The 22,203-nt window shown below is 42.2% G+C and overlaps 1 protein-coding gene across 1 annotated transcript in view; it reads left to right on the forward strand.

Moving 5' to 3' along the window:
* SLC9A9 (solute carrier family 9 member A9) overlaps positions 1-22,203 on the forward strand; it is a 2,902,095-nt gene that overhangs the window by 856,566 nt on the left and 2,023,326 nt on the right. Inside the window, exon 8 of the mRNA XM_085633573.1 lies at positions 2,336-2,441. Coding sequence (XP_085489699.1) covers positions 2,336-2,441 — 106 coding nt within the window. The remainder of the gene's footprint in view (positions 1-2,335; positions 2,442-22,203) is intronic.

Here is a 22,203-nt window from a genome sequence, read left to right on the forward strand (position 1 = left end):
AGAGCTAACTTCCCCCCTTCTCTCTTGAAACTTCAGGCGGATCTTACACGATTGAAGCCGCTATTCATCTCGTGGCTTGGCCGCATTCATGCAGTTAAAATGGCAATACTTCCCAAACTCCTGTACCTTTTTCAGGCTCTTCCCGTCAAGCTTGACAAGGATTTTCTCCCTAAATTAAAATCTATGGTGCTGCGGTTCGTTTGGCAGGGAGGACGAGCACGGTTCTCCTTCTCCATCTTGAGGAGATCACGGGGGAGGGAGGGGCGGGCTTCCTGGACTTTGACCTTTATTACAAGGCGGCTCAACTGCGAGTGGTGACTGAATGGGCCAAATGGGAGTCAGAGAAGCACTGGCTTTATATGGATAGGGTGGTGGCAAGGAGGTCGATTTGGGACCTCATATGGAGACCCAGGAGGGGCAGACCTGAGAATGTCTACATTAGCATGCCTACTCGAACTACCCTAAAAGTATAACGCACAGTGGACCACATTCCTGTCACCTTACACACTTTAATATAGCCTTCCCCCCGGCATTTTACGGAAGGACCCTTTGACCAATGGAGGGAGGGGGCTGCAGAGCACTGACACACCTATTCCATAACTATGACATCCTTACTTTTGACAGCTGTAAGAAAGACTATGGGTTGGGGCCTGCCGAATATTATCACTATCTTCAACTGAAACATTGGGCGCTCACACCTCATATTCACCAAGGGGCCACTCGCCGCCTCACGAAATTTGAAAAATATGTGCAAACTGTGGACTCTATGAAAGGTGTGATTTCTTATCTATATAACTATCTTCTCACCACTATACATTCCCGAGGCCTCGCTACATGCACATGTGGGAGGGTATCTTACAATGTGACATTCAAGATAGAGAGTGGGCAGGACTCTGGTCTGATATCGCGAAATTCAACCATTCCATAGAACTAAGGGAGGCTCACCTAAAAACAATAATGGAGTGGTATCTCTACCCTACCAAGCTCAAAAATATATTTCCCGATTCGTCTGCTATGTGCTGGAGGGGCTGTGGACTACTGGGTGATTTCCAACATATCTGGTGGGATTGTCCGTTGCTGCGACCCTTCTGGGAGGAAATCCTCGCACAAATTAAAGACATGCTGGGGTACCCTATTCCGACCTCTATGGCAGGCATCCTCCTCGGCTTTCGCGACCCCTCTCTCAAACATCAAACTAAAGCGGACAAGGCCATTATGTGGACCTGCATTGGGGCTGCGAAGGTGGTGCTAGAGGCCGCTCGGAAGAAGAAAGAGGCTCCCGCTATCTCACTATGGCATTCCAGACTCTGGAAACTTCTGTGCCTTGAAAGGATGGCCGACATATTCAGGGACGATTATAAGAACTTCGAATATAGATGGGGGCCATTGGTGGCCTTCCTCACAAAGGGATTACCATCAGCCGTTTGTCCTGCATCAGTCAGAGATATTCATCTTTTTCAACTTTAACCTGTTTGAAATGACCATGACTTGAAACTTAGCTGCGCTAGGGTAGCTCTCACCGGTACTGGGTTGGGTGGGGGGGTTAGGGTGGGGGGAGGTCTCTTTGTTCTTTTTAGTCCTGGGAGTCATTAGTCTGGACTTACTCCCTATGAAGGGTACGATTGGTATGTTTATCGCAATGTAGACCTACTCCCTGCTCTTGCTTATGGAGAAACTTTGCCTACTCATTTAGGTTATCTGGGATACGGCGGGGGGTAAGCACTTAGTGATGTAGATCGCCTTTTGGTCTTCTTAAATTGACAAGTCTTCTAGTTTGCTTGTAATGCATGATAAAATGCTAATAAACATATTTTTGACAAAATAAAAAGGAAACAGATTGATTTTGACCCAAGGATCAAGCTATCATAGTTGAACAGCGAAGCCATTTATTATTCAAGCAGTAACCACAGTGTGAGATAAAATTAGTCCTTTGTCTTCCTTATGCATATAATGTTTGGTTCTTTCCGTGTTCAACAAGAAGCAAAAATAATGTAAATTAATTTTCCCTGTTCCTTTTCTGAGTTAGGGCTGCACATGGAGGCCAGTCAAATTGACAATGAGACCTTGTCACAATTCAAACTGATGGCATGATGCACGTCTATAAAATATTTTTGTGTTGATTGTTCAATGGGCTATCTGTAATTTTTAAGTACTAAATGCTAAAAGTGGGTATCTTCGAAAGTAGGGCTTTGTTACTAAGCCAGTAGGCAAGAATACATTTTATTAAATTGGATACAACTCTAGAGAGGTTTCAAATCTCCTTTCAGTAGTGATATTTTTCTGTGTGGTTTACCTAAAATACAACATTTAATTTCCTTAGCTTGCTTTTCTTCACTTGACTAAATTTACCAAGCTTTGTGAGCACCCTATGCTGGAAACGGGTCTGTTCTTCCTCTTGTCTTGGAGCGCGTTTCTCTCAGCAGAAGCAGCTGGCCTTACAGGTTAGTGTCAAACCTATACCATACATTGAAAGTTGTTGCGCGTGTGTGATATGGTGGAGGATTCGGTATACACAATCCAGGATAGCTGCTGTAAACAAAAACATTTATAAGGGCCCTTATAATGGTGTGGGAACCATAAGTATAACAGAAGAACTGATATAATTAACAATCAGAAGAAGAATTGTAAAATTTCCAGTTTGAGTGTGACCTTGCTTAGTTTACAAAGTGCAGTAACAGTTTGCCTTGAAAGTGATTACTTTACTCCCCTGGGGCCGTAATATGCACTGTGATTGTTTGCGCCCGGCGCACCTTTTAAAAGATGCGCTGGGCTCAAACGATCACAATGCGCCCTATTATGATGTATGCGCTGCCCCCAGGGCAGCCGCAACCTGGCGCTGCCCTGGGTGCAGCGCATTCATGGGAAAACACGGAGCTGCCGCTCCGTGTTTTCACAGTCCAGGTGGCACCTGCCTTCACTTTCAAAGGGGTTTAGAGATCCCCTTGCAGGCCGGTGTGATCAGTGACTGCATCCACCTGCAAGGGGATGTCTGGGGTGTCCATGGGACCCCCTTTACTCCCTACAGAGGGCTGCTGTCAGGAGGCGCACTGGCAGTGCACCGCCTTTTAAATGGCGCACTGTCAGTGAGCCTCCTGAGGGCTTCTTTGACTCTGCACCCGCATCTGTAAAATGGCGCAGGCGCAGAGTCAAAGGAATTCCCTCATTTGCATAGGGCACGCCCCTATACAAATGAGGGAACACCCTCTGAGGGTAGCGCTGGCACTTTCAGTGCACCAGCACTATCAGTATTATAGAACGGGACGCATAAGCGTCTGTGCCCCCTTCTGTAATACCAAAGTGGCCCGCAAACGCCTGTTGCGCCCCTGGGGCAGTTATTGTAATACGGCCCCTGTTGGTCTTATGAAGTTTACATTTTTGATTTAGGAGGCCGATGTTATGTATGTCTGTATGTTTGTTTGTTTACTATCTTTATATATACTTGGCAGTAGGATCACATATCCACAGGCAACTGATTTTTTGGTTTGTATAACCATGGCATCATTTGACGAATCTTCACGAAACTAACAAAAAAAGTCTCTTTCTCCTCAGCTCCTTCCTGGAAAGTTTTTGGGTGATCTGTCAAGCGGTGACTGAAAAAGTGGGGAGGCAACATTTGTTTTCCCTATGCAATTTTCCTTAAGAAAATTAGGCACAGCTAGAGCCAAAACGGCTGAATGGAACTACACCAAATTTATAAGAAAGCTAGATCATTACCCAGAAAATGTACCTGTTTTAATTTGTTGGAAATTAGTTCAGTATTTTGGATAAATTAAGGTTTAAATTTTATTAATATTTCATGCCACAGTGATTCCGCTGACCCGACAGATCAAAGATAACAAAGATGATGCAGCAGCCATTTTAGGACTCAGGGTCTCAGGGCCTGTGTCCTGAAAAAAATGTAAAATAGTACCCTTTATGGATTTTGTTATTGCATTTTTTGATCCTGTTGGTGCCCCTAGAAGCAAGCATTTTTTAAATGCTGTGAAGGGCTGCAGGAGCACAGAATCACAGAAATTCCCCACTTATAGGTACCTCAAGTAACTATAGCTTTTGCCCTAATGTAACTGTGACACGCTCCCACGCAGTACATTGCTAATTACCTCCCATATTACATCACTCTTGACATGTCCTATGACATCATTGATAACATCCTGTTGAAAATCCATAACTGATTATAAGTATACATAGCATGGTGTACCCATAAGTGTTGTAAATTGCAAGCACATTTGCCCAGAACATCACTACCTGGAGTCGACCTTAAGCTAAATGTGTAACTTAGTGAGGTGAAGGTGTCCAACAGAAGCACCCTATACAATTGTACTATAAAATGATGGAGTTCCTGCACTTCTTGCCCACCTTCGTACTTTCTTTTATGTCATATTTCAGCAACAAAAATATGAGGCTTTCATAATTGTATTGCCTGAGTATGCACATGTGATTGCTGTAGCATTACATCAGTCAGGGTTCAAACTTGACAGTTCGACAAATGTAATGATCCATGAAAAAATACCTTTGGATTTTCTATGTGTGGTGACTTTAAAGTTGAAGACCTAGTTTTGTAAACTAGGACTCCTAGTTTTATCAGATGCTTTTGGAAAAGTTAGGTTCATATCTTGGACTCTTGTGATGCCTGAATAAGAAGGGAACTTCAGCAAGAGGTTGCCGTTGCTAGGAAGCTCAAAGAAGCCTACATGGCAGACCTTGAATAGCCTTTTCCTGAAAAATCGATACTGGTAAAATCTGGGATAAAAAGGGTACCCTATAAGGAGGATATTGAGGCTCCATCCAAACTGAGTACCTACCATAATTACTTTCACGCCAAGCTTGCCCATTGCAAAATTACAAGTTTTTTTGGTGATAAAGGCTTGGTATGTCAATTCATGTCCCTAGAGTTGGGGGCACTTAAACTTGAGGCGATCACAGGTATTTGGGGTGGGCTGTAAATCGATGCTAGGAAGCTATGTCACTTTCAGACTAGTTCTGTGGAAATTTGCCTTCATATTATTTTGACCAGCCCAATGTTCTATAGTGTTTAAGAACCTATTTTGAACAGTAGCGGCCGGCTTTAGGGCAGAGAGGTGAGGAGTGGGTGGGAGCAGGGGTGGGGGCAGAGGGGGACGAGAAAGAAGAAAAAAAAGTACTTACCTGCCACCTGCACCCCACCACGTCGCCGGGTTCTGTCCTCTCGTGGATCCACTGCAGGCAGAGGCTCCCAGCCTCCCCTGCTGCCAATCCTGAAGCTGCTCTAATGCATGAGAGCAGCTTCAGGATTGGCCTGAGCGCCACTTATTTGCACTCCCAGGAAGGCTAGGAGCCTCTGCCTGCTGTCTCCAACCCGGCAATACAGCTGGGTTGGAGACAGCTCAGTGCGCATGTGGATTCGGCCGGCCTGAGACTGCCGGACAAAACCACATGTGTACTGATAGCAGTGCTGCCCACCACTCCCTCTCCTGACTACCTCCACAATGGCCCAGGATGTAGCACGTAGAAGTTGAAAAATAAAATGATAATAAACTTGTTTTATTATCATTTTATTTTTCAACTTTTGAAGCTGCTGGCAGGGCGGGGTGATGCTCCTCCGCCATAGCGGAGGAGCCGCCACTGATTTAGAAGGGGTAACATTCCTGAGAGGGAGGTGCTAGACAAGATAAATAGTTATGCTGACTAATGGCAAATCACATAGGCACTGTTTCATGATAATTTGATTGCTAAACATAATTGTAAGAGTATGTGGAAAGCTTGTAACATTTTAATGTGCTTATTGGTTTAAATATTTCGCAACTAAATCATACAACTTGTTTATTAAATGAATGTTTGTAAATAAACAAAAAAAAATGCAATAGATTTATAAATGCAGCACCATTGTTAAGAGGTTGCAACAGGAGCATAATGTTGCCAGATTGTACTTGAATGATGGAAACACAACAACAAGAAATGTCGTATCAAGAACAAGAGGAATCTGGTTTAATGCTTTTTGTTGCGGATGGCCTATTCCACACGGTAGTCTGTCCCATAGTCTGTCCCATAACAGTTTAGCCATGCTGAGGTGACATGAGAGTGATTGAGTTATCAGAGCTGGTCACTGCGGTTGTATGACATAATCACACATTCATTTTCCATGCGTCCCTTAACAACGCTGGCAGAACAACGAATGCATATGAACCACGCATTCGATTTACAATGCAAGTCGTTACAGCAACTTGCCTTAGGAGGTCCTGGACTTTGGAATAGTATAATTTACTGTTCCAACTCTAATCACGATTACAGTAGGGAAAGCGTTGCACTTTAAAGTCCAACGCCGCTTGATCTAACGCATGTCATTGTAACAACTTGCATTGTAAATGTAATGTGTGGTTCAGACGCATTTGTGATTCCGCCCACATTGCAAAGGCGGTCGTTGTATTTGACGTTTCCCTTCACTGCAGATCCTCAAATACACTCCTCCTGGGCACAATGGTGACACTACAAGAAATGGGCAGACTGTTTGTAATGAAGCAACTTGTTCAATACTTTTTGCGTAATGAAGATGAGCATGAGGATAACAAAAATACATATCACACAATTAAAATCCTGAAATTCAAATTGTGAGTAGCCCCATCTGCTCTTGTAATAGTCAGCAGGTTGTTTATTTTTTCAAACCCTTGTATTTTTATCTCTGTTGGAGTGATAGGCTTGCTAAACAAGTTTCAGTTCTTGTGTGCGCTATTTTAAAATAGTTTATATAACATAATATTTGCCGCAAAAATATTGTGATACAAAAATATTGTTACAAAAATATTGAAAATCCTAATATTAACTCTCTTCTACCTCTGTTCAAAATTCAGGAATATTAAGAACAAAAATACTGACGATAAACATGTAGCAAAACAAACAATATTGAACACAAAAATAGAGAAATCATCAATATTAACAACACAATAAAATAAATGAAGCACAACCTCAACATCAATATCAAAAATATTGAACAACAAAGTATTGCTAAATAAAACACCAAAGATAAATAAAATATAATATTCAACAATATTATAATATAAATCAAATAGAAAATACATATATAAGCAACCACACATAAAAATATTAATAAGCATCTTCCATATATGAATGAACGGAAAAAAAGCAGGTCATAACCAAAGTTTTATCCAATCAAATTTAAATTAAAAACATTTAACAAATAGAAACAAACTCCTAATTTAAAAGGAGAATGAATAGAGAACTTAAAAATAAACTAAACTGCCCCAGACCAGTGGAACATTACAATGTCTGAGTAACAAGCCATGGGGAACAACTTCGTCAAGGCAAGAGGAAAGCATCTGAATCTCTATAAAAGTAAGTACATATAATATAATATAGCGATTAAAATAAAATGAAACCTCTTAACTAATGTCTTTTTAATTTATATATATCCACAATAAAGATAAAAAGACCGAAGAAATGAATACCCACTGTTAAGAAAAAAAAAAAGAAAAAAAAAGTAAACAAAATTACAGAAAATAACACCAATGGAGGAGGCACAAAGGAATGCAAGCATAATAAACAAAATTAATAAAAAAAATAGTTTTTTAACTTAAAATCCTAAACTTTAAGAAATTAAGAAATCATTAATTAATACAAATTTATAAAGGAATAAAACATAAAATATGTACAAAATGATTGCAATGAAATATTTTGTCTTCACGTCTCTAAACTAGAAAATAAAATAAAACCAAAAACAAATACTATAAACAACTGGGAGCAAAAATAAGAAAACCAGATAAAGTGTAGGTACACAATATCAAATTTCGAAAGTGTATATAATAATGAAGATGATGATTATGATTGTTGTTTTTCATATGAATATTATTACTACTACTGCTACAACCATAAATCTAATATATTTTCCATATTATTACACTCTTCAGATCCCAAAATGTCAGAACCTGCAACATAGATAACATATTAAAAAGGAATATCCCTTTCAAATTACATGAGCTACACCTATACTAAAATTAAAGTAGCAATCATTAAAAAAGACATTGGTGTCTAACAAATATTACTCCAATGGCTGTTATTCCAGAGCAACCACAATAAATTACATAATATAGAATGTAAGAGAGCACAACTACCCTCCTAGAAATACAGAGGGCCAATTTGCGCTCCTCTGCCCAGACAGAAACTATTTCTGAGGAAGAAATAGGACAATTATCTGGAATACCTAACATCAAAACACTTATAAGCAGAACACAAAGAGCAGCCAGACAAACAATAAGAACCCCAAGAACATTCCAGGAGATAGAAATCCCTGACCACTTAAAAGTAACCTATATTCGTCAATACATAATTTTGTATGTCAATAAAAATACTTAAAAAAATAGTTTTTTTAACTCCAATAACTTACTAATCCTCACCCACAGCACAACTTTGATGATCCCCTTGCCACTAACAAGTATCATCCTATAGCTAAGATGCCTTTTCCAGCCAAACTGGTGGAAAAGGCAATGAACAAACAGTTAACATCCTTTATTAAACAAAACAACCATCTAGATGCATCTCAGTTTGGGTTCCGCTGTGGACCTTGCATGGAGACGGCCCTTATAGTTGCTAACGAGGAGATTCGTGCAACCTTGGACAGTGGCGGAAGAGCTGCCCTGGTCCTATTGGACTTGTCTGACGCTTTTGATACGGTCGACCACACTTGTGTGGTGACCGACTGAGCATACTGGGGGTTAAAGATCAGGCTCTTGATCTGCTCAACTCCTCCCTAACTTCTAGAGTCCAATCGGTAGATTGACACACTTCTGAATCTTATATCTTACCCTGTGGTGTCCCCCAGGGCTCATCATTAAGTTGATCCTTGTTTAATATTTATGTCACCCCGCTAGTAGCACTCATCGGATCCTTGGGTTCTCATTGGTATTGTATGTCAATGACACCCAGATAGTTGTATCCCTTCCCAATTCCAAGAACGGCATTGATGAACGTTTTCATAATTGTATGTCGGCAGTCAGTGACTAGATAGGCAAATATTGCCTCAAATTATATTCGGCTAAAACGGAGGTGATGCTGTTCAGCCGCAAGACATGGGCGCTCTTCCTACCCCAAAGAATAAAGTTAGGAACTTAGGAGTCCTGCTTGACAACAGATTAACCTATGAAAGTCAGGTTAATGCAGTAACCTCTTCCTCCTTTTTTGTCTTAAAAACCTTGAAGAAAATCAAGCATCCTATCCCTTATGACCTTCTAAAAACAGTAGTCATTGCACTGGTATTCTCATACATTAACTACTGCAACACACTTTATCTTAATCTACACGTCAATCTTATGCAGAAATTGCAAACTGTATAGAATTCGGCAGCCAGAATGCTTCAAAATGTACCTAAATTCCACTCTGCAACCCCGGCTCTGAATGAGCTTCATCGACACCCTGTGAAAAAAAAGAGGCTCTTTTAAATCACTCTGCATTGCCTATAAATCCTTGGCCGGAACAGGTCCAGAGTACTTAAAAAATAAGTTCAGATGGTATATTCCAAACAGACTCCTTCGATCCAGCCTCAGGAAATAAACTAATTGTGCCCCGACACAGACTGACCACCTGGGGCAGCAGAGGCTTTGTGAAAAACATTGCACTCCTCTGGATTGAACTTCCTCTGGATTTAAAAACAACCCCGACTCTTCTGATTTTCAGGAACAAATTAAAAACTTGGCTTTACAGCAAATAACATATCTACGGTCAGACGTCAGTGCTTTCCCACTCTGCACACCCCCTTGAGTTGGATCAGCACCAAGATGCCTCTAGGCCTGAGAGCGCTTTACAAAACCCCAAATCAATCAATCATGATGGTTGGGACTTTTAGATCATGCTCCCCACCATTCACACAAATATATACCTTCCATGGCTAATATTACAATACTATAGTTCCCCTAATGTATGTGCTACTCCCTAACAAAGTTCAACTTATCAAGAATTTCCAATAATAATCAAAGAAAAACAAATAACTATCACCAAAAATAATTTAAAACTTTGAGCAAGCCATGGTAAATACTAAATAATAAAAGTCTATCCACCTATGCCCATAAAAGGATGTTATTATCATTTTAACTAGACTTTATGAAGGTGCCTCCAAAGATCAGTCCTTAGTGAAAACTATTCAGCAAATACAAAATGCACATTTGAAATAAAACAAATAATAGCCACAGCCTATGTACCAACTAAAGAAGTGAAAAAGTAATATGACTTACTCATACTGTCACCGTTACCAAACAAATGGACAAAAACTGTCACCACTACTTGACTATTTGGAAGACACTTGGGTTAGACGACTGCACCGCTCAGGTCACATATATAACAGTACACTGTTCCAAGAAGCAAAAACAACAGTGGAATACCACAATTTGTTCTAAGGAGCTCTTAGTAGAAGCCACTTATCACTCTATCAATTTATAGAGGAACTAGAAAAAATAACAAAGCTACCAAGAGCTCAAAGTAACACAATCTCTGACACAACTGAAACCCAAAATATGAAAGCAAACAAGACAGATGCACAAGGTACTTCCTTATTTCTGACAGTCATGGACTATACTATTGTAAATCACACATCTTACAATCTGTATGCACACTACTCTAAAAATATCATAAAATGTAAAACCTAATACACTACACTAGCTCACAAAATTAAAGCCAAAACACAATGCTTAATTTTCTGAAAATATTTTAACAAATAGCATAATATCAATTTATTTTTCATCCTTCTTAAATAAGCAAGAACATTAAAACAGAAGCAGTAATACAAAGAGTGACAAAAATAAGATAGTAAAATTATAGTTTCTAACAATTGAAAAATTTCAACACAATAAACATTGTTTTTAAAATAAGTATTAAATAATGCACCAAATAATGCATAAATAGTATTGAACATTAACCCCTTCGCCACTTGCCCCCCGTGCTAAGCCTTTATGTGGCTTTTTAGGGCAGTTTAGGCTTAGGCCTCCACAATGTTTTGTCCACATAAACTATCCATGCCCACTTTTTTCCAACATCCTGGGGATTTTAAAACTATTCAGGGTTTGTGGGTTCCCCTAGAGGGGCCCGAGAATTTTGCCATAATACTGCAAAATTGTGTTTTGTAGGGGGGGGGGGGGTGGAATAGAAAAAAAGTGCTGCAGAAGAAAATCTATTGTTTTTCCTGCAAATGGCATCAACGAAGGGTTTGAAGTGCTAAAATCCCCATCTTCCCAGGTTTCTGGACAGATTTGAATCAGAAAACCACATTTTTCAACACAGTTTTGGCATTTTACTGGGAGATAGCCCCTTTTTCCAATTGTTTGTGCTTTCAACCTCTTTCCACATAGTGGTGGAAACGGATGTTATACCCATGGTGGATCCAGGAAAGCTATACATTTCTGAAAAGTAGACACAATTCTTCATTCAGCAAGGGGTTATTTGTGTAGATATTCCCAGGTTTTCCTACAAAAAGTAACAATTGAAATAAAAAAATATTGAAATTGAGTTGAAAAAAACAACCATTTGTGTCTACGTTTACTCACCCACAGCACCCACAGCACACCTCTAACTTCTTCTTACTATGGCACATTTTTTAAAGCAATATACTGTTACCTGGACCCTTCTGATTGCAGGGATATATAGGGCCTGTAGGTTCTCTAAGAACCCGAGGTATCCAAGCTAACTACCGAGCTGGACCTTTCAATGGTTTTTCATTGTGTACCGACTATACAGCAATTCATATGGTAAATTATAAAGAATGGGAAAAGGGTATGAAGGAAAACTCAGCATTTCTGAAAGGTACAACAGATACTGAGTTTAGGAGCAGTGGTTGTTTGTATAGGTCTGAATTAATGGTTACCCTTGCAGGGATATGTTTCAAAGGGCATTATGTGAAATGTCTTCTGTGTTACAAACTTGCTTACATTTGAAAGGCACAAACATAGAGATATTCAATTAGTAATAACAAATGTTCTACTATTCTGTATTCCCACATGTCTCCTGAAAGAAATGGTACCCCAGTTGTGTGACTGGGCCTTGCGCCTGCAACACAAAATACCCCAAAACGTGACCTAGGAGACCTCATATTTCACCCAGCAGAATGCATGTTTTATTTACAAAGTGGCTAGCTGTGGATTTTGGGCCCTAGCTCAGCTGGCACCAAGGTAAATCAACCAATCCAGCACATTTTAAAAACTAGACATCCTAGGGAATCCAGGGTGGGGTGACTTGCGTGGCTTTCACCAGGCTTTTTACCCAGAATCCCTTGCAAACTTCAAAATTTGCATAAAAACACATTTCCCTTGCATTTCTGTGAGAATAAGTCATGGAATCTGCAGGCAGGCACAACTTTCCTAACACCCAGCATTCTTCAAGTCTCCTGAGAAGAACGGTGCCTCACTTGTGTAGGTAGGCCAAGTGCCCGCTACACGAACAGGCACCAAACACAACGTAGGCACCTCGCATTTTTCCACTGAAAAACAATGTTTTTCACAATGTGTGTAGCTGTTTATTTTGGACCCCCTGCCAAGCTGGCACCTAGGGAAAGGTAACAAACCAGCTTATTTTTTAAAACTAGACACCCGGGGGAGCCCAGGGTGCAGGGACTTGCATGGTTCTCACCAGGCTTTTTTACCCCAAATTCTCTGCAAAGCTCAAACTTTGCCTAAAAAAACACATTTTCCTCACATTCATATCAGGGAAAAGTCTTGGAATCTGCAGGCAGCCCCAAATTCCCTACCACCCAGTGTTCCCCCATGTCTCCCGATAAAAATGCTACCTCACTTGTGTGGGTAGGCCAAGTGCCCACAACATATATGGGAGTCAAAGCAACATAGGCACACCGCATTTTTCCACTGAAAAACAATGTGTTTTTTGCAATGTCAGTAGCTGTGGATTTTGGGCACCAGCTCACCCGGCAGCTAGGGACACCTACCAAACCAGTACATTTTTGAAAACTGGACACCTGAGAGAGTCCAGGGTGGGGTAACTTGTGTGGCAAAGCTCAAAGTTTGCCTTAAAAAACACATTTTCCTTGCATTTCTGTGAGGAAAAGTCCTGGAATCTGCAGGCAGTCACACATTTTCTACCACCCAGTGTTCCCCCAAGGACTCCCAATAAAAGTGCTACCACACTTGTGTGGCTGGGCCAAGTGCCCGTGACACGAATGGGCGCCAAACACAACGTAGGCATATCACATTTTTACACTGAAAAACAATGTGGCCATCATTACAATGTCGAGTTGACTTGTGTCAGCTCGACACTGTTGCGGGAAAGGTACTACTCCTCCATGGGCTGAAAACCTTTCCAGCACAAGCTCCCCTTATAAATGGAAGACTGTAAACATCCCTGCACTGTGTGGCATGCACCTTACGGTGCCTACCACACAATGCAGGGATGCTGAGGGGAGCACCTAGCAGTATGCGCAGGGCCTCCAATGTCGCTTTCCCACAGCCTTTTCATGTCGCAAAGTCCGACATCGAATGGCAGTTGGAAACCGACATCTTAATCCAGACAGTGGAAACGCCATCCTAAAGGGATTATGCTGCCTTTCGGACTGACTGACTGGCTCAAGCCCGTGAGCCCGTCCGAACGGCGTCACATTTCCCCACAGGTTCAAACTCTGACCGTCATTATCCTAATATGGCGGTCAGACTTTAAACCTACCATGTCGGGTGGAAAGCCTCCGACCAGCGGTTGGAGGCTTTCTGACCGATATTGTAATAGGCTCCTAAGGGCCAGATGCATCAACATAAAAACCGGTTGCAAACGGGCAGATTCACAGAATCTGCCCCTTGTGCGACAGGTATTTTTGCATTTGGGATGCATCATCCCAAATTCAAAAATCGCAATTTAAGTAATCGCAAAATTTGCGATTACTCAAATTGTGATTGCATTTATGGAATCGCAAAGTGCGATTCCTTAAATGCAATGCAAAGCAGCCCTGAAGAAGTTGCATGATTGTTTTGCAATGAAACATGTTGGCTTAAGAAAATTGACTATGGTTTGATCAAAACCATTTTTAATTGGGAAAGCTTACAGCACTTAATAAGGTTACGTTGAGCCAGGAAGCTTTACCGTTTTTTAATTGTGAGAATTATATATTTGGATTCTCACAGGGGTCCAATGGGTAATTGTATAGATACTATGCACTGACAGTTCATTTACACTTGGGTTTTTCTGTCCTTTTCTACTTCATTGGGTTTGAGATTTTCACGATAGTGCACACACTTTTCTTTTGCTGCATGGAGAGAAAGTAACCTATGATGATAAGTGGGTATGCCGATGAGTACCAGCCAGCAACCCCCTTGGTGTTACGACCGTTAGGTTCTTTCTCTCCCTTCCCACACTTTTTTCTTTGTTATTTTTGGGTGGGATTGGCTCTATGATGGTTTTATGACATTGGTTTTGCAAATTGATACACCACGACACGCTGATTAATGGTAGGAAACACATCTATGAGGGAGTTGAAAAGTATTGGAAACCCCTTGAGTTTCGCAGTTATATTATCAGGTGTATATTCGTGGTCAGGCCAGTTTATGTTTATGACCTAAGGAAATCTACCAAACCAGCTCATTTCTGACAACTAGACATGCGTGGAAGTCCAGGTTGGGGTGACTTGCATGGCTCTCGCCAACTTGTTTTACCCTGCAGCCCCTGCAAAGCTCAAAATTACCTAAAAAACACATTTTCTTTGCATCTATTTTAGGTAAAGTCCTGGAATCTTCAGGCAGCCACCAATGTCCTACCACCCAGTGTTCCCCCAGGTCTCGCTATAAAAATTCTACCTCACTTGTGTGGCTGGGCAAAGTGCTGGCAAAAACAAACGGGTGCCAAACGCAACATAGGCATATGACATGTTTCCACTGAAAAACAAGTGTTTTTTGCAATGTGGGTAGCTGTGGATTTTGAGCCCCAACTCAGCCGGCACCTAGGGAAACCTACCAAGCCAGAACATTTTGAATACTAGACATCTGGGTAAGTCCAGGGTGGGTTGACCTGCGTGGCTCTCACCAGGTTTAATAACCCAGAATCGCCTGCAAAACTCAAAGTTTGCCCAAAGAAACATATTTTCAAAGCATTTCCGTGAGGAAAAGTCCTCGCATCTGCAGGCAGCCACAAAGTTCTAACCACCCAGCGTCCCCCCAAGTCTTCCGATAAAAATGCTACATCACTTGTGTTGGTGGGCCAAGTGTCTACAACACAAACGCGTGCCAAATGTAACGTAGTCACATCACATTTTTCCACTTAGCTGGTACCTTGGGAAACCTAACAAACCAACACATTTTTGAAAACTAGACACCTGGGGGAGTCCAGGGTCTGGTGACTTGTGTGGCTCTCACCAAGGTTTTTACCCAGAATCTCCTGCAAAGCTCAAACTTTGCCTAAAAACCAAAACATTTCTTGCATTTCTGTGAGGAAAAGCCCTCGAAACTGCAGGCAGCCTCGAATTTCCTACCACCCAGTGTTCCCCCAGGTCCCCCAATAAAAATGCTACCTCACTTGTGTGGGTGGGCCCATTGCTCGTGAAACGAACAGGAGCCAAATGCAATAAAGCCACATCACGTTTTGCCACTGGAAAAAAATGTGCCTTTTGCAATCTGGCTAGCTGTGGATTTTGGGCCCCAGCTCAGCCGGCACCTAGAGACACTTACCAAACCAGCACATGTTTGAAGCCTAGATACCAGGGGAAGTCCAGGGTGGGGAACTTGCGGGCACACATAGCACAGACATAGAAGGACACTTGGGCAGAACACACGACCCTCCTTTCACACGCATCTTCAGACACAGAGTCTACATCTCCTACAGGTAAAGTCTTTTTTGGGTGTGGGAGGAATGTATCAGGAAAGTGGCGATCTTTCAGTCTAGCCACTTCCTCTACCACTCCAACTCTAGAAACACTTGCCTGCTCCACTACAACAAGGATGGCTATCGCAGCCTGCTGAAAATGAACAAAAGTCAGCTTTGAATCTGGAGAACAATCCTTAAATACAACAAAGGCCTTGAAGGTTGCCAAATGAAACAGATGGACAGCCAACTTCTTATACCAAATATAATGTATGGCTTAAAAACAGCACTGTAAGGCTTCAACCTCTGATCTACTCTAGCTACATCACCCATGTGTTTATTGTAGTGTAATGCACACATGTTTGCGCACTACAGCACCCTGACCCCAAACAGTCACAGCTGGAGTACTTTCATCATGAATGGCAGTCAGCATGTAGACATCTCTCCTGTCTGAAACTTTTCACAGCTAGAAGTTCATCATTATGCAAGGCACTGCACTGTCCCCCCTGAAGTTGTTTACAAACAAGCTCTTTATGGTAACCTTTATGGTAAGAGCAGATTGTTCCACATGCAAGAGTGTTTACTTTGAACTATTTCTTGAACAATTGCACACCATTGTAGAAGATATCGATATATAAATGGTGCTCTTTGTTGAAAAGTCCTCTGCGAGGTTCCCAAACAATTTTCTCACTGACTCCAAAATTGGACGGACAACCGAGGGGATCAATAGTGGAATCCATACCAGTGTACACCCTGAAATTATAAACATATCTAGTACTACTCTCAGACACCATATACATCTTAATTCCATAACGTGCCCTCTTGCAAGGAATGTACTGCCTAAAAACCAAACGGCCCTTGAACAGGACCAAAGACTCATCCATAGCAATTTTTTCCCAGGAACATCGTTCTCTGAAAAGCAATTTACAAAATGATGAAGGAAAGGCTTGCCAAGACAGTCACAATCAGGGTGATCCCATGGCAATGCTGAGGTATTATCATCAAAATGCAGCATCCGAAGCAGAAGCAAATACCGATCACAACTCATGGATGCAGGAAATATAGCAGTTGCCATCAAGGGACTAGTGGACCAATATGAAGCTAGCAATGGCTTCTTATCAATCTCATCAAAAAAGTTGAACCCCTGACTTCTTCAGCTCAACCAGATTTCTGGGAGTCCACCGTAGTGGGGCTTAAGTCTGGTACTGTTGTCCCTCCAAGTCTGCTCAGCATACAAATTAGTCTGTTCCAGTGCTTAATTTGAGCCAGTGATTTCCAGTGCTCAGTGTGGGCACTTAACTGTCAACACCGGCAGTTGTGGCAGTCTCCCAAAAGGTGGGTGTGTCTGACCACAACAACAGTTAAATATTAATTCAATATACATCAAAAATTACTATTACCTGTGGCTCAAGCCATTCTTATACCTTTGGGGGTCTGAACTAGTCCAAATTGTCACACTTATAGAGTGTGATGGTTAGTAGTTGTGTTGGTATTGTCACTGACAGCACTGACAGGGGCAATGTGGGGTGCAAGCTTCAGTAGCCTTCCGGCAAGAGCCCTGGCACTTATTTGTTTTGCAAATTAAGCACTGGTCTTTTCAACAGTCTCATCCAAAAATACATCGTCCATAAACAACTAAAAGAAATTCATAGGCAAAACTTTTCAGTTTTCACTTTGCACCTTGCAGCACCAATAAAGGCTGGCAAAACCGGCTGCCGCATGTTTGGGGGAACCCAGAGTTTAGCACTACCAATTGGAAGCCTTTCATCCCCAGGCTGCAATCCAGATGCCTCTTGCTGCACTGTCGGCACATCAGTGTCCTCCTCTAAAAAATACACTTCCTCTGCACTGAGAGTGGCTTCATCATCAAATGATTTCTCTCGGACAGAAAATTCACTGCCAGAATCTTGGACTTCCTCCTCTGTCTCAGTTGCAAAGTCAGTCTCATAATCATGGTCAAAGGAAGATTCATAAAGCATACCAACAATCTGCTGAGCGATAATCCTGTGGCAGACCATAATAAAAGTAACATGACAAATAAGTAAACAATAATCAACACTGTGTAAAATAACTAATAAGCAAAGTGTGGCTTTATCAAACAGAAAGTAAAACTACTGGCATATAGTAATCTGCAAGGAAAAGTCAATCAATACAAAGCACACAAAAACCTAAATGCTCAAAACCGATACCAGTCACTTGCCAGAGACAACTAGACTCAGGATCACCTGCACCTACTCTGCACAGACACAGCAAGCACCAACGATATCCCACTAGAAAGGAAAAACAAAAGAAAACTACACTTCAGACAACACAACGCACATTGTGCACAAATCCAAGGAGAATTCCACACATAATAAAACAGAAGCTAACTATGCTTTCATTATTACACCATTTGCAAAACAGCGTTAATTCAGGGCAATGATACTCATTTGGAGTAAACAGTACAAAAAACGTGTTATTACCAAACACATGCAACTGCACAAACTGCATATATACCAGTGCCAAAACTGCAAGCAGGAGTCACAGCAAATGAAAACAAAAGCTTTGCGCTAGAATAAAAAGGAGAGATAAAACATTACGATCACAAATGCAAATGATGACAAAAATATGCCAGTTGGCATTAGAAAAACTATTAAGTCTGCCTATCACCATCCAAGGGCCAGTCCAAACACAGCCAGGCAATCACCAGTCTACACACACCACCAGGCAAGTGCCAGTCTACCCACACCACCAGCCAAGTGCTATTCCACACACACCGCCCGACAAGCACAAGTCCATATTTACCGCCAGCAAAAGGCCAGTGCACACATAGCCGGTCAATCGCCAGTACACACAAACCGTCAGCCGAACTCCAGTTCACACATACACAGAAACTTTCCCTGGTGTCTAGTAGCTTTCTGCCCAGGCCTAAAAATATGGTTGATCTACTCCCATAGGGGGCACAAACCAGCCAAAATACATGCCCCAATAAAGGGGAGCACCCTTGCCTAAGAGGCTGCTCCCCGACATGCCCAAATCAATTTCTCCCTGATGGCTAGTGGCTTCTGCCCGGCCTAAAAATAGGGCCAATCTGCCCCTAAAGGGGGCAAAAATGGGCAAAATATATGCCATCTAAAGGGGAGCAACCCTTGCCCAAGGAGCAGCTCCTGAAAAAAAAAAAACAACACCAAACAAAATCCCTGGCAGCATAGTGTATGCCTTCCTGCTGCACGATCGCGGCCCCACACACAATTGTGCAGGAGGAATGCACTTCAAAGAGACACTGGGGAATAGAAAAACTCCTTCCATTCCCTTTGGTGCCTCTTTGCTGCCCCACCCCTCCCTGGAGGAAAACTCACCTCCTTCTCTCCACTGGCCAGTGCCTTCGGCCTGCACTGATGACGCTGGTGCGAGGCATGCATGCTGATGTCATCAGATCGCCTAGGGAGGGCTGGCAGTGGAAGCACTTCCACTGACATCCTTGGGGGGGGCTTGTGAAAAGCAACAGGAGTAAACCCATATACCACGTTGAGAAGTGGGTAGGTACGTAAGAAAAGCAACATCTCAACTGGTGTAGTTCAGGTAAGACAGTTAGACAAGCATGTCAAATACATTGCAGCAAGGAAGAAGGGAGACTCATGGGAACACACATTTTTGGATTGGAATGTGCACTAGGCTTCGTATATTTAAAGCATGATTTTGTACAGTTGTAACAGCACTGTAAGCAAAAAATTGCATAAAAACAACCCGAAATTGAACTTGGTGCTAATTGTGTAGGTGACACAACAAGTGGCGACGCAAGTGACAATGTGTATTCAGCGGTAAACGGGGCAAAGTGCGATAAGTGACTTAATATATACAGTAAATAGTGTTGGTTCTGATAGTATTTTGATACATTTGGAATTTAAGGCAATCGTTTGAGGGAACCACAGCATATAGTGCGCTATTATTTGCGCTGAGTGGTCGACGACGTTTCGATCCTGTAATTTAGGATCATCTTCAGGACCGGGTTGTTGATATTTAGGCGGTGCTGGAAGCGGTCTCGTGTTGCAAATAGTCCCAAAAATTTATCAGCGAGAATAGGACTCCAGAAGTGATGTCCTGAAAGACCACGCCGAGGCGCGTGTTACAGAGGGTGCCGATTGGAGTGGAGGCGTCAAGCAATGAGAGGGGTGGTGGCACCGCGAGATGGTGTTGAGCGGTGGGGGGGGGCGCGGGCTGAGGGAGCACGCCACGAGTGCGTGCGGGAGAGCTGTGTGAAAGCTGGTGGTTTCAGCAAGTAATGGCGGCGGACAAGGAATAGGTCTGTCCAGTCGGGGTCCCTATATGCTGTGGTTCCCTCAAACGATTGCCTTAAATTCCAAATGTATCAAAATACTATCGGAACCAACACTATCTCACTTTGCGCCGTTTACCGCTGAATACACATTGTCACTTGCGTCACTTGCATCGCCACTTGTTGTGTCACCTACACAATTAGCACCAAGTTCAATTTCGGGTTGTTTTTATGCAATTTTTTGATTACAGTGCTGTTACAACTGTACAAAATTATGCTTTAAATATACGATGCCTAGTGCACCTTCCAATTCAAAAATTTGTGTTCCCATGAGTCTCCCTTCTTCCTTGCTGCAATGTATTTGACATGCTTGTCTAACTGTCTTACCTGAATTACACCAGTTGAGATATTGTTGTTTTTCTTACGTATCCTTGGGGGGGCGACATATTGCGTGCTGGCCCACAGGGGGAGTGCCAGCACTTCTGCCATGGGTTGGTGAATGGACATCTTGGAGCCGTCCTCCGTACACGCCCACTGCATGTGCAGATGGTTTCAAGTCGTCCAGCGCACACAGGGGGTTAAAGAAACTTACATTCACAAAAGTAAACATTATACAAATATACAGTACACAAAATTATCATTATAAAATATTCCACACAAAATATTAAATGATGCTTTCATACATTAAAACACATAAATGCCAACCAATATTTCAACCAAGATAAAAACAAATCTATATGATTCATTTGGAGAAGTCCTTGACCACTGTTCCAACATCCACTTTAAAAAATATAAAGGAATTAAAAGAAAAACATAAAACAAAAAGTATAAAAAAAATTCAAACATAGTTCAAAAGAATTTATAATTAATCCATCAAAAATCTAATCGATCTCCATTGACAGCCTTCAAAAATAAACACTCCAGGAAATATATTTTCCTTATATTAGGAAAAACAATACCAGAATTGATAAGTCTCTGTCCACAACTGTAGAAAACCTGTTAAAAAAAAGAGAACGTGCATACCCACTGACAAAAGATACACTTACCACGAAAAAATGAAATAGCTGTAGCATAGTGCTAAAATACATAAACAAACGCTATCTAAACCTAATTTACATATACATAAATAAAAGTAAACAGTAGGCCTGCCAAACGCATGTACCGAAACAACTATGGGGTATATTCACAAGAACGTGTGATAACTACCGCAAGAGTAGCCTAACGCAACTCTCAACATCGCAGCCCATCATGGAAAAATTACACCGTGCCAACCAAGTATTCACTACATGGCGGTAGCATGCGATAGTCAACAGATAACGCGTCAAATGGCTGCGCAAAATCCAACGCCACGCTGCAAAAATGCGAAAAATGAATACAAAAAATCATGCGATGAGGCCAATCGCGGTAAAACAATTTGCGTTGTGTTGTTTGGCGTCTGCCCATTGCCCCTTGTGAGGGGGCTCGACTCACTGCCCATGTGATCAGCATAGTGCTCTGCCACTGGAGTGCGCAGATTATCTGCTCTGCTGACAGTGATGAGGTGGAAGGGTCCGACAAGTTCACATGTCATCCTACATTGCCATGTGTGTTTACTCACCCCAGCAGTGTGTCCAAATTGGTAACATTGCAAAACGACGCTGTGTTGCTCCGAGCATGGATCGGCATAACCTTGCACAGGTGTGTGTACACACACGTAGTTTCACGCACATGCATCCAGAGTCCTGACGATGGCAGACATGTCCTCTGTTGTGGTGGGATAGGTGAGCATTCCTCATGATGCAACAAGTTGTTGGGACCTGTGCTGTGTGTGACAATCCGATGTGGCTGCAGGGACATAGTTACTCGTCCATGAATGCCCGTGCAGCTTCATGTGCAATATGTTCCAATAGTACGTCGTTTTCGTGTTTGAGGAACACCAGGGTGAGCCAATCCATTAACTGGTCCGGGCAGGTGTGCTCAGCCCACGCCATTTCCTCAATCCGCAACACAGCCCAATAGGGGAGCGCCTCGATGTGCTCACTGGACACGAGGAATTGTGCAATCTCCCATGCACAACTGCCAATACATACTCAGTATGTCAAGGCATCCCAAGCACGGCTGTCTCGGTTACACTCCTGTTCGTGATCCAACACGGGGCAAACACACAAGTCATAGTCCAATTCAACTACGGTTGTGTTGGATAGGCA

This window comes from Triturus cristatus, chromosome 11, assembly GCF_964204655.1.
Source record: "Triturus cristatus chromosome 11, aTriCri1.1, whole genome shotgun sequence".
Lineage (NCBI taxonomy): Eukaryota > Metazoa > Chordata > Amphibia > Caudata > Salamandridae > Triturus > Triturus cristatus.